Source organism: Microcebus murinus, chromosome 3 (assembly GCF_040939455.1).
Source record: "Microcebus murinus isolate Inina chromosome 3, M.murinus_Inina_mat1.0, whole genome shotgun sequence".
NCBI classification, from domain to species: Eukaryota; Metazoa; Chordata; class Mammalia; order Primates; family Cheirogaleidae; genus Microcebus; species Microcebus murinus.
Genome location: NC_134106.1, coordinates 55,751,032 through 55,765,423, shown reverse-complemented (window position 1 = coordinate 55,765,423; position 14,392 = coordinate 55,751,032). Strand labels below are relative to the sequence as shown.

At 33.1% G+C, this 14,392-nt stretch overlaps 1 protein-coding gene across 2 annotated transcripts; it reads right to left on the bottom strand.

The window, feature by feature from the left end:
• Positions 1 to 302: 302 nt before the first annotated feature.
• Positions 303 to 13,143, bottom strand: ETAA1 (ETAA1 activator of ATR kinase). 2 transcript variants are annotated; one of them, XM_012750198.3, is made up of 7 exons: positions 12,793 to 13,143; positions 11,444 to 11,572; positions 11,101 to 11,177; positions 7,745 to 7,857; positions 5,383 to 7,195; positions 5,190 to 5,274; positions 303 to 454 (listed from the first exon to the last, which is right to left on the bottom strand). In XM_012750198.3, exons 1-7 carry the CDS (start codon positions 13,013 to 13,015, stop codon positions 336 to 338), a joined length of 2,559 nt encoding a protein of 852 aa, XP_012605652.2. In that variant the 5' UTR covers positions 13,016 to 13,143; the 3' UTR covers positions 303 to 335. The 2 variants fall into 2 exon arrangements, with proteins under 2 accessions (XP_012605652.2, XP_012605651.2); XM_012750197.3 differs by having other exon boundaries at positions 5,190 to 7,195.
• Between the last annotated feature and the right edge of the window lie 1,249 nt (positions 13,144 to 14,392).

The window sequence follows — 14,392 nt, the reverse complement described above, 5'->3', positions numbered from 1 at the left end:
ATATTACACTAGAAAATTAAGTAGATTACCTATTTTTTTATGAACCTCTGTAATCACAGTACTTAAAAATATAACTACTTTCTTCTGCATAATTTTAGTACATAATTGTTAACTTTCCTGAATTTCCAAAATTTGTATGTAATTACTTTCCCATGTTTCCAAGGAAAGTTTTCATTTACCATTGCAAACATTGATTTATTAAATAATAAAGTAGAAGTCCATGCTTTATAAGTCAGCATTACATTTCTCATAGAGAATTAAAGAAAAAAAATTTCCTATCACAGATAGTTATCAATAGTCTGTTAAGTCTTCCAACTGATATTTCATTGAAGAAATTAAGTGGGAGCTGCATTTACAGATGATGCTCGTGCTTTTGCCATTCTCCGAACCAGTGCTTCTTGTCTTTTTCTCTGAATTTCTTCAGGAGAACATTTTCTATTTTTCTCTTCTTCCTCTAAAAATTAAAAATATATATATAGATTTTAGTTTTATAGACTATAAAGTCATTTTGAATACGAGTTTAATTTTCATTATTCATTACCCAGATTTGCCATACTGGCTATTAAATCAAACTAAACTACTAAATATAGGATTCCAAGTGCATACAAATAGATACAGTGCTCCAGGTCAATAGAAAATCAAGCACTGATCAATCTGTTCCTATCTGATACACTCTTTTCATAGTGTGATAAAATTCAATTTGATTAAAAACTATTTATTTTGACTACCCATCAAATAATTCTTGTGCATAATGACATCTAATTTATATGACCTATGAGTGAATTTATCTTAAAAAAGAACCGGGATTTTAAATGTTATATAAACTTTAATAGAAAACTAGCCAAAATATAATGAATTGGGTATCAACATCTCAAACACTGTGCTTGTACTATAAAATAAGCTATATTCATATCTATTTTTTCTCTATAGTTATAAAGTTTTTATTTCATCTATTCAGAAAAAATATTTTAGATAGAATGAAATCTCTCATGTCAAACTGGCCACCTGTGACTCACTGCTCTATTTTTATCTGGAGGATGTATTTTGTAGAAACTTTAAAATAGTTTCTATTAACTTAGAAAGTTGAAGCTTTGTATTAGTAATTATTTTCTGATTTAAATAACATTTTTAAGTTTAAGACCATCCCCTAATACATATTTAAGTAAACTTTTATTGGTAAAACTATTTGTTGTAAAATATACTTTTTAAGAAATAAGAATTTTTAACACTGTCAGAAGAGAACTATTATTTATACTGACATCAAGATTCAGAATTTATTATAAAACATTTTTCTTGTTAACTAAAAGAGGCATTTTCTAAAATATATTCTATCTCCCTTGTCTTTCTTGGTATAATCAGAAATGGGAGAGGGTATTCAGGGTAAGGAATACATACTTTAAATAAATTCCCCAGATAATTCTGATGTATTTTATTTCCTAAGTTAGTTATCTAACAGATTGTAGCTATTTTTCCTTACAGAAAGATACTAGAAGATCCTTTATAATTAGTTTGACTCATTATTTAATATTTTAGGCTTAAAGTCGAGACACATAAAAAACTCAGGACACACATATACAGAGTTTTCATTCAGTTGTATAGGAAAGGAAAACAGGTTAATAATCCACAACAGCAGAAAAGAATATAACTTCCTAAAATTGGTCTTAAAATTGGCTTGGTAATATTTTAGAAAATAATTTTAAATGATGTCAAGTCACACCATGAAAACTGATTTAGGGAGTCATCCATTTTTCCCATCAGTCTTTCTTTCAACTCAATCTATAATAAAAATACACAGCAAAGTCTCAAACTATTGCAAGGTACTAAGAAAAGGTGATTCTTCTTCATTTTTATCTTAAAGTACAGAGATCAGCAAATTTTTTTCCATAAAGGGCCAGAAAGTATGTTAACCTTTGAGATCTCTTTTTGCAACTGCTCACCTCCACCACTGCAGCACAAAAATAGTCATGGATAATACATAAACAAATGATATGTTGTGTTCAAATAAAACTTTGTTTATGGACAATGAAATCTGGATTTCATATAATTTTCAAATGTCATAAAATATTTTTCCTTTGTTTTTTTTCCCCAACCATTTAAAATGTAAAAACCATTTTTAGTGTACTGGTTGTAAAAAAACAGGCTGCAGGCTGGATTTGGACAGGCCATAGTTTGCCAACTCCTTCCTGAAATCAATGAGGAAGTGGGTTTTGTTTCAAAGATATTCTCTGGAGAGCAGATTGCTATATATCAAAGCAAAAAGAAGAAACACTAGAAAACATCAACAAGGTTAACATTAATTAAGAGATTACATACTATCAATAAACTTAAAGGAAAAATTGATAAAGTAAGCTAAAAGGCAGACTATCCATCCATAAAAAATATAGATAGGATGATAGCAGTTTTAGAAAAACTCAAATACTCCAGAGAGATTTAGTCTTTAATGGAATTATAATGACAGTTGGCCCTTGAACAATATGGATTTGAACTGTGCAGGTCCACTTAAATGCAGATTTTCTTCTGCCTCTGCCACCCTGAGACAGCAAGACCAACCCCTTCTCTTCCTCCTCCTCCTTAGCCTATTCAACGTGAAGATGACAAAAATGAAGACCTTTATGATGATCACTTCCACTTAATGAATAGTATATATTTCCTCTTCCTTATGATTTTCTTAATAACATTTTCTTTCCTCTAGCTTACTTCATTATAAGAATACAGTATATGATTCACATAAGAAATATGTGTCAATCCATTCTTTATGTTACCTGTAAGGCTTCTAGTCAACAGCAGTCTATTAGTAGGTAAGTTTTGGAGGAAGAAAAGATTATATACAGATTTTCAACTATGTGGGAGATCAGCGCCCCTAATCACTATGTTGTCCAAGGGTCAACTGTATGTCTAAATAAATTCATACTGAGAACATGGTTGAATTAGTTACAATATACTCACTTTAGTATAAACTTAAATATTTAAAATTATTAGAGATTGATAATAATTTTTAAAGTTTCAAATATCTAGTCTGGGCTGTAATGGAGAGAATAATTATCCATTGTCAGTGTTGATAATATAAATTGGTGTAACTTTTTTGGAGAGAAATTTGGTGATATCCATCAAAATTTAAAACTTTCTCTTATATCAATTTTTTTGGAATTAATAGATAAAATCATATAAACATGCAGAAATTTATGTAGAAGGATATTCACTGGAGTATTGTTTAAATTGCAAAAAACTGCAACCAAACTAAACATCACAGAGAAAGTTAAATTGTGGTACATCCATATAATGTACCATGCAGTCATTAAAAGGTCACTGAAGTAAATCTATATATGCTAACAGGAAAAGATAGCTATAATGTATTAAGTAAACGCAAAGGCAAGTTGTTAAATAGTGGGTATACAGTATATAATTCCAGCTATTTAAATAAATTTATAGGCATACACACACATATACATACACACACACACACACACAAAACCCCCTTTTTATATGCATAGAGAATGCTACATGATGTATACCAAACTGTTAATAGTGGTTTCCCCTAAGGAATGGTGTGGGAAAGGAGAAATAGAGGACTTAACTTTTTACTTCAAATTATTCTATATAGTTTTACTTCTTTCTTTTTAAACAATCAACATGTTACTGTTATAAGTTAAAAAGAATAGGCCGGGCGCTGTGGCTCACGCCTGTAATCCTAGCTCTTGGGAGGCCGAGGCGGGCGGATTGCTCAAGGTCAGGAGTTCAAAACCAGCCTGAGCAAGAGCAAGACCCCGTCTCTACTATAAATAGAAAGAAATTAATTGGCCAACTGATATATATAGAAAAAATTAGCCGGGCATGGTGGCGCATGCCTGTAGTCCCAGCTACTCGGGAGGCTGAGGCAGAAGGATCACTCAAGCCCAGGAGTTTGAGGTTGCTGTGAGCTAGGCTGACGCCACGGCACTCACTCTAGCCTGGACAACAAAGTGAGACTCTGTCGCAAAAAAAAAAAAAAAAAAGAATAAAGTCACTTAAATAGTAAAGTTGGAGCAGTAATGCCAACCGGACAGACAAGAGTCACTGAATATTTAATTGCAACTGTGATAAAAGAAATTAAGAAATAAAAAAATATTCAAGAAAAAGACCTACTTATAGACTCTTCAAGGAAGGCCTCTGTGAGCAAGTAATACTTTTATTGAGATATAAGAAAGCACCAAGAAAAAGGTGAGGGTGGGGCAGTAAAATATTGGGAAGAAATAGTTTCATTCAAAGGTAATAGCACAGTCTAAGTTCCTGAACTAGAAAAGAACATATGAGAAATGGAAAGACAGCTGGTGTAGCTGAAGCTTTGTAGGTAAGGGAAAAAAAGGAGAGGCAGGTTAAGGAGAGATAATCCAGGGCTTTGTAGATGACAGTGTCAAGTCTGGATTTTATTTGAAATATGATGGGCAGCCACTGAAGGCTGTCTTAAGCATAGGAATGCCATGTTTGCCTAGCTGGTTTTAAAAGACGATTCTGCTCTTTGGAGACTAGAATTGAAAGGGGACACATAAAAGAACTGCATAAGTCAAGAAATGTTGGCTTGGGTAAGGGTGGCAACATTAGAAAGAGAAAAACGGACAGTATTGAGATGTAATTTTTGAGGTAGAAACAGTAGAACTCATTGACAGAATGGAGAACTGGGGAAAAGAGGAATTAGAATCAGAAATGACAGGTTCTATCAAATAAGTAAATTATAATTTTAACCATCACAATTATAATGTTTTATATTAGACATTATACTAGCAAAAGTGTTTAATTAGAATGCTCTAAATTTTAAAGTACTGTTCACTTCACTGTTCTGTTCACCTCAAAGTAGGAGTAAGATTACTCAAGTTTTAAAACAATGGCATACTTAGTAAATACAATCTTAAAATGGTGTAATACATATATCTTAACGCACAATTTTCCAGGAAATAATTCATAAATAATTTAGTAAATATTTACTTAGTAACTACTACATAGTAGTCACTGTATAAAGTGCTGGAAAAGAATTTGATGTAATCTTTTGAAAAATAAACCACTTATTCTTCATGTAGTATAGCATAATTATTTGAAAGAATGATTCTAGTTAAACATCACAGGATAGTTTTACCTTATTACACTCCAAACAACAAATAACTAGTTTTACTACTTTTCAATATGATACTTTTCAAAGAAAACTATTTCATACATACCCTTTGAAGACTGTTCCAAAGAATGCTGCAGAGCAGCCTCTCCAAGTAATGGGCTGACAGAAGTAATTTTCTTTTTCTCCAAACCCTGTGTAATTTTGGTATCAGACATACTTCCTGTTACACAATTTTGATTAAACTGAGAAACAATCTGAGAATTGTTCATCTTTGTAAATGTATACTTTGAAAATCTAACCGTATTGTTAAGGTTGCTCTGAGCTTCATCTGTTATGGTGTTATGGGATAGGTGCTGAGTACTCAATTTCTTCTTATAAGCAGCAATTTCTGTACTCATATGATCTGAATTCACATTCAAACTTGAACTTCCTGCAAGAACTGATTTGGGACTATTCACTTGTATTGGAACATTAGTGTTATTCCAAGAGGCATGCAGGTTATTGATCTGACAATTTGAGTTCTTAGAATACACAGTGAAATTTGTTTTAGCATCTAAAAAACTTGGAGAATTTCCACACATTTCCCCTTTGTCCATCTTTACTGATTTATCTATTTTTGAGTTATTTGTTAAGGAAGATGTTTGCACTGAAATGCTGTCCAGATTCAAACGCTTTGATTGTACCAAATGACTTCCTTGCTTAGATGTAGTAAATGCGCTTATTGCTCCATGTTTGGAATTATTATTGATCACAAGTATGCTTTCTGATGTCTTGCTATCCTTTCTAATGTCTTGTTGCTGAGTTAGTCTTTCAATATCATCACATGCTTGGTACAACATTTCATCATCTACATCGTCTGCTTCCCAGGTATTCTCTAACTGATGACATGCTTTAATAATTTCATTGGCAAATGATGGATCATTCCAATCATCAAAGAAAGAACCTAATTTTGATGTATTAGTCTGATTTGAGTTACTAATACTGGTTTCATTGCCTAGAGTTGCAGAGCCAAAAAAATCACTATCAACAGGTGCTTTAATAGACTGATTAAAAATGGGCTTATTTTTTTGTTCATTAGAATACCTGGTGTTCAAAGCAGACTTCTTTTCAGAAGCATTTACGCTAGAAGTAAATTTAGTATGAATATCTTCCTTTACTTTTGTTGGATTAGATGCAATTACATAATCTTCAATTTTGTCTTGAAAAATTTTATTGAAAGATTTCTCAAATTTTATCTTATTTTCAGTGGATGGTAATTTGTTTGATTTATCATTTGAATTTGGTGAAAATCTGTATTCTCCAGCATCTATTAATTCTCTGTTATGTGTCTTTGAAGAAAGATCTTGTAGTATTTTTGAATCTCTTAACCTGACATCTAGACTTGTATTTGTTCTTGACTTACTTTCATCATTTTTACTATTAAAAGTACAAATTTCCTTTTGATCAGTAACCCAGGCTGTTTTAGAAGTGAATAGTTCAGGCATTTTGACATTTTGCATAACAAAAGCTTCATTACCTAGTAAGTTATCCCAATCATCCTCAAAATCACTAGTATTAAATGCATCAATGGACTTATTAGAAGTTTCTGGCTCCTTAGTACAGGAAGTCACACATGATTTTGTCATTATGGTAGTATCCACTTGAGGAGAAAGTGAACCCAGGCTTTTATTTGGAAATTTTTCAGTGACCAGACTGTCCTCTTTCAAAGCATTTTTCTTTCCAAAGGTAGTATTACAGGGGTTCAAAGAAGCTTCTTGGCTTAACTGTCCACTACATTTCTGAGTAGAACCATCAAAAATGGCATTAAAGGCTGCTTCAACATTTTGGTCAAATGGCTTCTGACTGCTATTTTGATCATTTGCCACAGATATCTTGGTGTTTCCTTTGATTAGTTTCTTTATTACAGCATTATCTATTTCAGTACCTACATTACATAATGACTGCATTTGTACATTATCTTTACAATTATTTAAAGTCTCTGTTTCTGAAATTGTCTGGATAAAATCATAATTCCTCTTGTTTTGCTCTTGAATCACATCTAGCTCTTCCATATTTTTATCAAATTGTTTAGCCAATTTCATAAGTTCTTCCTCTTGATTTTGTGTTTTTAACCTATTAAAAACATTAAAAATGATAACTCAGAAATGTTCTAAAAGACATTATATTCGATTGTTTAATATATTTTGATGTTAACACTCAAAAATATTAACACTTACATTATAACTGCTTTAACTCCAAAATTTTACAGCTTAAAACTAAGGAAATTTTATTAACTATTTTGATATATTCACAAAACAAAAACAGACTTTTTTTTAAGAGACAGTGTCATTCTGTCATCCAGGGTGGAGTACAATGGAATGATCATAGCTTACTACAGCCCCAAACTACTGGGTTTAAGCAATTCTCCTGCATCAGTCTCCCGAGTACCTAGGACTACAGGTACATATTACCATGCCCGGCTAATTTTTTTATTTTTATGGAGATGGGATCTCACTGTGTTGCCCATGCTGGTCTGAACTTCTGGCCTCAAGTGATCCTCCTGCCTCACCCTCCCAAAGTTCTGGGATTACAGGTGTGAGCTACCTTACCTGTCAAAATAGACTATTATTAAAAAATACTTATTTCACTGAAACTCAGAAAATCTGAAAAGTTAGAACTCACTTTGTGTAGCTGATTTTTGCTCTTGATTTTCCTTTTGCTACACTGGGAGTACAAGGAATAGCAGTTTCACCGATCCACACGCCCAGCATTGAGTTTGTTGTTGGTTTTTCATCCTTTTGGCAGAGGGCGAAAAAAGAGGTATAAAGTACAAAAAAAAAAAGAGAGAGAAAGAGAGAAGTGAAAAAAGGAAGAAAGGAAGAAAACAAAACCTAACTACTTTGAATTCTTTTCTTAGAGCAATAAATTCTGGTGGGTGATAGTCAAAAACAACGACAAGCTGGGGGATGGCAATAACAAGTTGCAAGTGATCCATTTATGTTTCAGAGCATGAAAACATTCTGAACCAGATATTGCTTATTTTCAAAAAAATTAAGTTTCAAGAATTAAATTATTTATCAAATGCATATTTAGTAACAAGAGCACATGTTTTTATCAAAATAAAACGGATTTATTTCAATTGTCATTAGATACTTATACAAACATTAGTATAAGAAACAACTACTGTGTGTGGCAAAAATCATCAGAACTGTGAATAAAGAGAAATACATATGGAATTATTTTTGTATCATCTGATTCTCTAAATTTTCCTCATCCTCATTATAAGCTTTATCTAAAGTTGGACAATCCATGTTGACCTAAATGAGAACACTTAGAATTAAGGTCAGGGCTGAGTTACAGATAAGAGCAAGGTTAGAACTGATGCTAACAATGAGATAGAAATAAAAACAAAAAATAAAAAAAGAAAGAGAAAAAGTTTACCTACTCTAGATCTGGATAAAATCTAGAAAAAAGCCATTTTAGATCTGGATATTTTTGCTATGCCTTTCAATCACTTGATCATACAAAAAATTAAAGAATGAACTTTATGCATTAATTGTACGCCAAACCAACAAATCAAATTGATTAACCATTTTTTACTCTATGTTATAGTACCTAGAATGAACATAAATAACTATAACACAAGGTAAACATAATCTTATCACTAGATTATAGGTTACTGGAAGGCAAAGACTTGGACTTTATGATAGCTTAGCATTTACCACAACACTAGGCATAAAGACATTAGTTTACATTTCTTTACTAGAAGGTTTAGGTGAAAAGACCCCTACAACTTGGTACTTCAAAATCCTTATAGAATCAACAAGCAGTTTTTTAAATGTTCACTTGAACCTAGCTGACTTTAGCTTTACAAATACTCAAAAAATAATTTCACTTTTAAACTCAATATTTGTTTTGCCTTCTGTTTTCAACAATAGTCTTGAATTTTAAGAAAAATAACATTCTTGATGATTTAATTATGGACTCTTACCATTTACCAAGTAATTTAAAATTCAACCAATTTTCAGAGAATTAAATTATGACAACTTTATGTGTCCAACTTTATATATACATGGGTCGTATGTATGTTTGTATACTATCTGTGTTTTACATATTTCTTCACAAATAATTACATAAATTAGTGATTCCCAATTACAATCCAGGTTCTGTATAAGGTATCTAAATATATTATTTCATTTCATCCTAAAGAGTATACTATGTAAAGCTTTATGAATGACAGTAAGATATACACTATCTTCAAATAAACAACATTTGTATAAAAAGTATCCCTGAAAAGTGAAATAACTATCCAATTAAAATGGAAGTACATATTTAAAAATTATGCTATCTCTGAAGATGTTGAGAGGAAATGAAATGATTTGAGGAAGGTAACTCATCTAAAAATAAACATAAGTATTTGTCATTCTGAGAACATGACAAGCTTTTATTTTTTTATTTTTTATTGCTCCCGAAAAGATACACAGATGACATGACAAGCTTTTAAAGAGACCTTGATAATGCTTTAAAAGTACTCAGTTGAAGAGGGTAACATTTACAAGCAACTAATTTCACTGTATTTTTTCTTTGATACAAGTTACCACTTGTGTACTGTTGCCATTTCTTTACGTGAGCTATTATTTCCAGTCCATTTAGGTAAAGGGTCCAATAATTTACTCAACTATCTTTTTATCACTATTTAGGCTGGCCAGCCCAAACACATTTTATTATGCTTCTTTCATGTGAAACCCATAATTAATGAAGATCTATTGTTAACTTATAGAGTAAGTAATATTATGGCACAAATGCTATTTAACTAATGAAGCATACGTAAAATGAATTTCTATGACATGCCAAACATGGAATGTAGAGCTAGTAGCAACAGAGTTGTTTTGATTGTGCTAGTTGTAATTTTGGCTATTTTATAGCTGTTAAGAAAAACTTTATTTCCTGTCTCTTCCACCTGGATGATGGTGATTCCTCATAACCATGTTTTGGGCCAGAGCCATCAATTGTTTATGGCTAACGTAACAATGCTATGTTTCCAAGAGCATGTTAAGGAAAAATACCATACTTCCTTCAGAGAAGACACTAAGTAAAAATTAGATTTCCTCTAGATTTAAATATTGTTAAATAAGAAAAAAGAAGAAAGTAAAGAAGCTCAGAACAGTTTCATGTGTCAAGCCTGTGCTGCTTAGTTATAAGTAGTATGATGAATAATATTAGAGTCACTGAATTCCTTTGTGTCAAATGACTAACTTAAAGTTATATTTCTATTTCACTTAAGCAGTATAAGAACTGAAATGAAGAAAAAAAAAAACCTTTGAAGATGGTTCTATTACAGGAAGTAACCACCTTAACATAACCTTACATTTCTAGTGCCCTACAGCTTACAAAGAATTTTTATCTAATTTAATCTTCATAGTCATCTAATCAAGAGTGCAAGACAAGTAATAATTCTAGTTTATGGCTGAATGAACTGAAGTTGTGAGAGTTTAAGTAACTTGCCTAATGTCACAAAACATAGGAGGCTAAATGAGGACTACATTTAAATCCAGTGCTATTCCCCCTTTTATAAGTGTTTCTTGGTTAAGTCAATGAGTATTAACAAGAACAGTTTCAATGAAGTAAAGCTGTGCTATAGATAGTAAACAAATGCCGATCACAAAAATTATAAAAGTTTAAATTTTTATAAATTGCCCTATTCTATTATTTTAGTAACTTGAAAAATCATGCCATATATTAAACACAACATTAAAGACAAAATAAACACAAAGTTCTGGTCAAAAATCACTACTCTAAAAAAATTAAAACAAGATAAATGCCTGAGAAAAGATATATTATATATTACCAATTTTATATTGTGTTTTTTCAAAACATGTATTTCAGAAGTAAAAAAGGTAAAAGTAATTTTTGCTGCTCTATTTTGGGGAACGAGAATTACAAAAGACAAAACATTATTTTTCACTTAAAGGAACTGTACAAGGACTTAGAGGCACTTTTTTTTTTACTGTTTTACAAACTATAAAACTGATATTTACCTGAGGAGCAATACGATTAACAATATGTGAAATCTCATCATTATCTGTGGTATAAATATGTTTTTTTCTTCCTTTACCTAAAGAAACAAAGACATTTCTATAAATTTTAAACAAAAACTTATTTTTTAAAAATAGCCATCACTTCTTCAAAAATGATTTTAATTAGTGTAGCTTAGGTAACTACACACTATATGACATCACATACATATACATAAAAATCACATAAGATCTCAAAAAACATCTGTTGCATAAGTTTCTGATGTTGTTTACCCAACTAAAATTCCACAGTTAAATCCAAATCATTTATCCAATTTTTACCCACATAAAAATGTTAATAAATTACCTAACTGCTTTGTCAATGGAGAATTTTGATCCCAAAAGATATCATTCTGTCCATCTGGATCATTAGGAGAACTGAAGGTAGATGACAATAAATCCATTTTCGGCACTCTCTTTGGTGTTTCATACCTTTCTAAATAAAATATGATTAAAATAACAATTGTTGCATTTTAAAGCATTACTTTACTTCATAATACACCAAAGTCAAATAGCTTAGACTAGATTAATTTTTATAGTCAAATATAAATTTTTTCCCAGAAGCAATTGTATTACTTTAACCACAATTGAAATGTTTGTTTCACATAAAAAAAAAAAAAAATTCATGTAGCACTTTATAAACTTGACATTGTAAATAGCAAGTATTTATAGATAATCTAGGAGCTCTATGAATGCATTATACAATACTGTATAACTTAGTCGCTCCATTCACTCGCTATCACTGGGACTTCGAGGTTTTGGAGAACCCCCCGTCTGTAACTTACAGGTAGATTTCAAAAATTAAGTGTCCCAACAGAAACTTCAGTAAAAGTCTATTTCACCAACTCTGTCCAACCTATATTAACTACAGTACTTCAGAAAGCATTAGCGATCCAATCCTTGGGAAGTTTTGCCTAGAATTATTTTTAAAATTCTACAAAGTTTTGTTTTTGTTCGTTCCCGAATTGCTTTATGGGAGTAAATTAAGAGACACGTAAGGTAACAAAAGCACTATTTTAAGAACACGCTCTAGAAAAAGGCTTTTGTATGAGTTTAAATCCCTACCAGGATTTTTTAGAACTCTTTTAAAACGAAACACCAAAAATTGATCAGAATGAAGAGACCCTTAGTTGCCTACTTCCAGGGACGATACACACAGCAACTTCCGGCTTATTCATAATGAGATGAGACGTGACCAAAGCTCTGAGGAGACAAGCTATAGCTTTTCACATGGCCTCTTCTCTAAAGCACGTCAGGGCAAAAAAGTTTAATGGTAAATAAATTCCCTAGGAATAAGCTGAAGGCGACAGGCCTACCAGCTATTTCTCCTGGCTCCGCCACCGCTGCTGCCTGGAGAAGCAGCCAGGAGAGCAGCAGCCCTCCCACAAACAGGTAAACCACATGACGTACTCCAGTGGCAGGGGCAAGTGGGTGGTCAAACCTAACGGGGCAGTGCTCAAACTCGGGGACAAAAGTGACGGGGGAGTGGTACACGGTTACTTTTGGACTCGCGAGGGTTATTTTGGAACGCCAGAGAAAGAAAACACAACTCCAGACTCCACCCCACCCCACCCCCACCCCCGATCTCCCTGTTGCTCGCTGGACTGTGGGGGTGCAGCGCCCAAGCCCAGGCAGGCCGCGCTGCTGGCGTCTCACCCTCGGGGTTACTTTTACTGCACGAAGCGGCTGCTGGAGGCTGCTCTTGCTGCCGCATTGGCCCGGGAGGCCTCTCTCCAGCCCCGAGGAGCCCAGAGCCGCGGGCCGACTTCAGCCGCCTCCTCCCTGGCTCGACCACCGAGCCGCATTCCTCAGTAGCTGCTATTTTCCGCGGCGTGTTCTTCAGGCCAGGGCTGTCCCCATGTTTCCTTCTCCGACTCATGGCCTATGACCAGCCTCCACCAGCCACTTCTCTCCTCACATTTTGCAACGGCATGAGCAGGGCAACAGCACTAAACACGGTACTCCGAGCAAACGGCCGCCGCCATTTTGGCCGAAGGGGCGCGCGTAAGAGGCAGCCGCTCATTGGCTGCGTCCGGGAGAGGGGCGGAGCTCTCAGAGTGCATTCGTCGCGCTTGCTTCCGCAACCTGGACTTGTTTCTGTTGGGGCGGGGCGGGGCGGGGAAGACTGCTCTGGACTGGAAGGAAAGCCTTGCAGGGGTAGTGAGCAGGTCTACTTAGGTGAGGGTGGGAACTTGTAAACGTGGAAAGAAGGTTGAATACACTAGCAGCTTTGTATTGAATTTACAACGAAAACTGCACATTCGATTAAGATTATTGTGAATTTGTCAAGAAGAGAAAATAAAACTAATTTTTCATAGATGATAAGTGCATAGAAAAATCCAAAAAAGTAAACAAAATTAATTAATTAAAAGAATTGCTGATTTAGGTCAATATTTAAAGATCAATGTATTTCAATAGGTTAGTAACATATAAAATTGAAGTTTTAAATAAATATTTATGATAGCATATATGATAGCAAATAACTAGGAATAACGTAAATCAAAGATGGCCACTTCTACAGAGAGAACCGTAAAGCATTTTTGAAAGAAATTGAAGCCCTAAATAAATGAAGGGTTATACTATAATACGTTCATGGGTTGTAAATATCAATGTTATTACAATGGCAATTTGTCCCAGATTGACCTATAGATTCAATGAAAATACATTCATAGTCCCAGCAGAGGAGGGTGTGTGTATAAAACATGACAAGTTTTTCTACAATTTTTATGAAAATGCAAAGGACCAAAAATATACCAGAAATTCTTGAAGATGTCTTGAAGAATAATGAAATTCGATATCTTCTAGATTTCAAGACTTATGTAAAGTTATGATAATTATGAATAAAATAGTGTTAAAATGGTAAAAGTATAGACAAAGATAAAAGAAATAGAATTGATGGCCTAGGAACAGCCTTCCACATCAAAGGACATTAGACTGAAGATAAAGGTGACCCTCCTGAGCACTGGGAAAAGGACTTTTGAAAATAAATAGTGCTCAATTTTATATCCACATAAGAAAGGAAGAAACATGACCATTACCTCAAACTATATCACCAAATCAAGTGTGTATTTATCATGAATTAATTATAAAAGCCAAAATAACATCAGTGGAAACTAAGATTTTTGCCTTAGATTAAAATTTTAAAATATTTTTTCTTCATAAATATGATATATATACAAGTACATAAAATAAAATGTACAGCTCAACAGATTATCACAAAATGAGCACTCCTATAATCAACAACTAGAACAAGAAA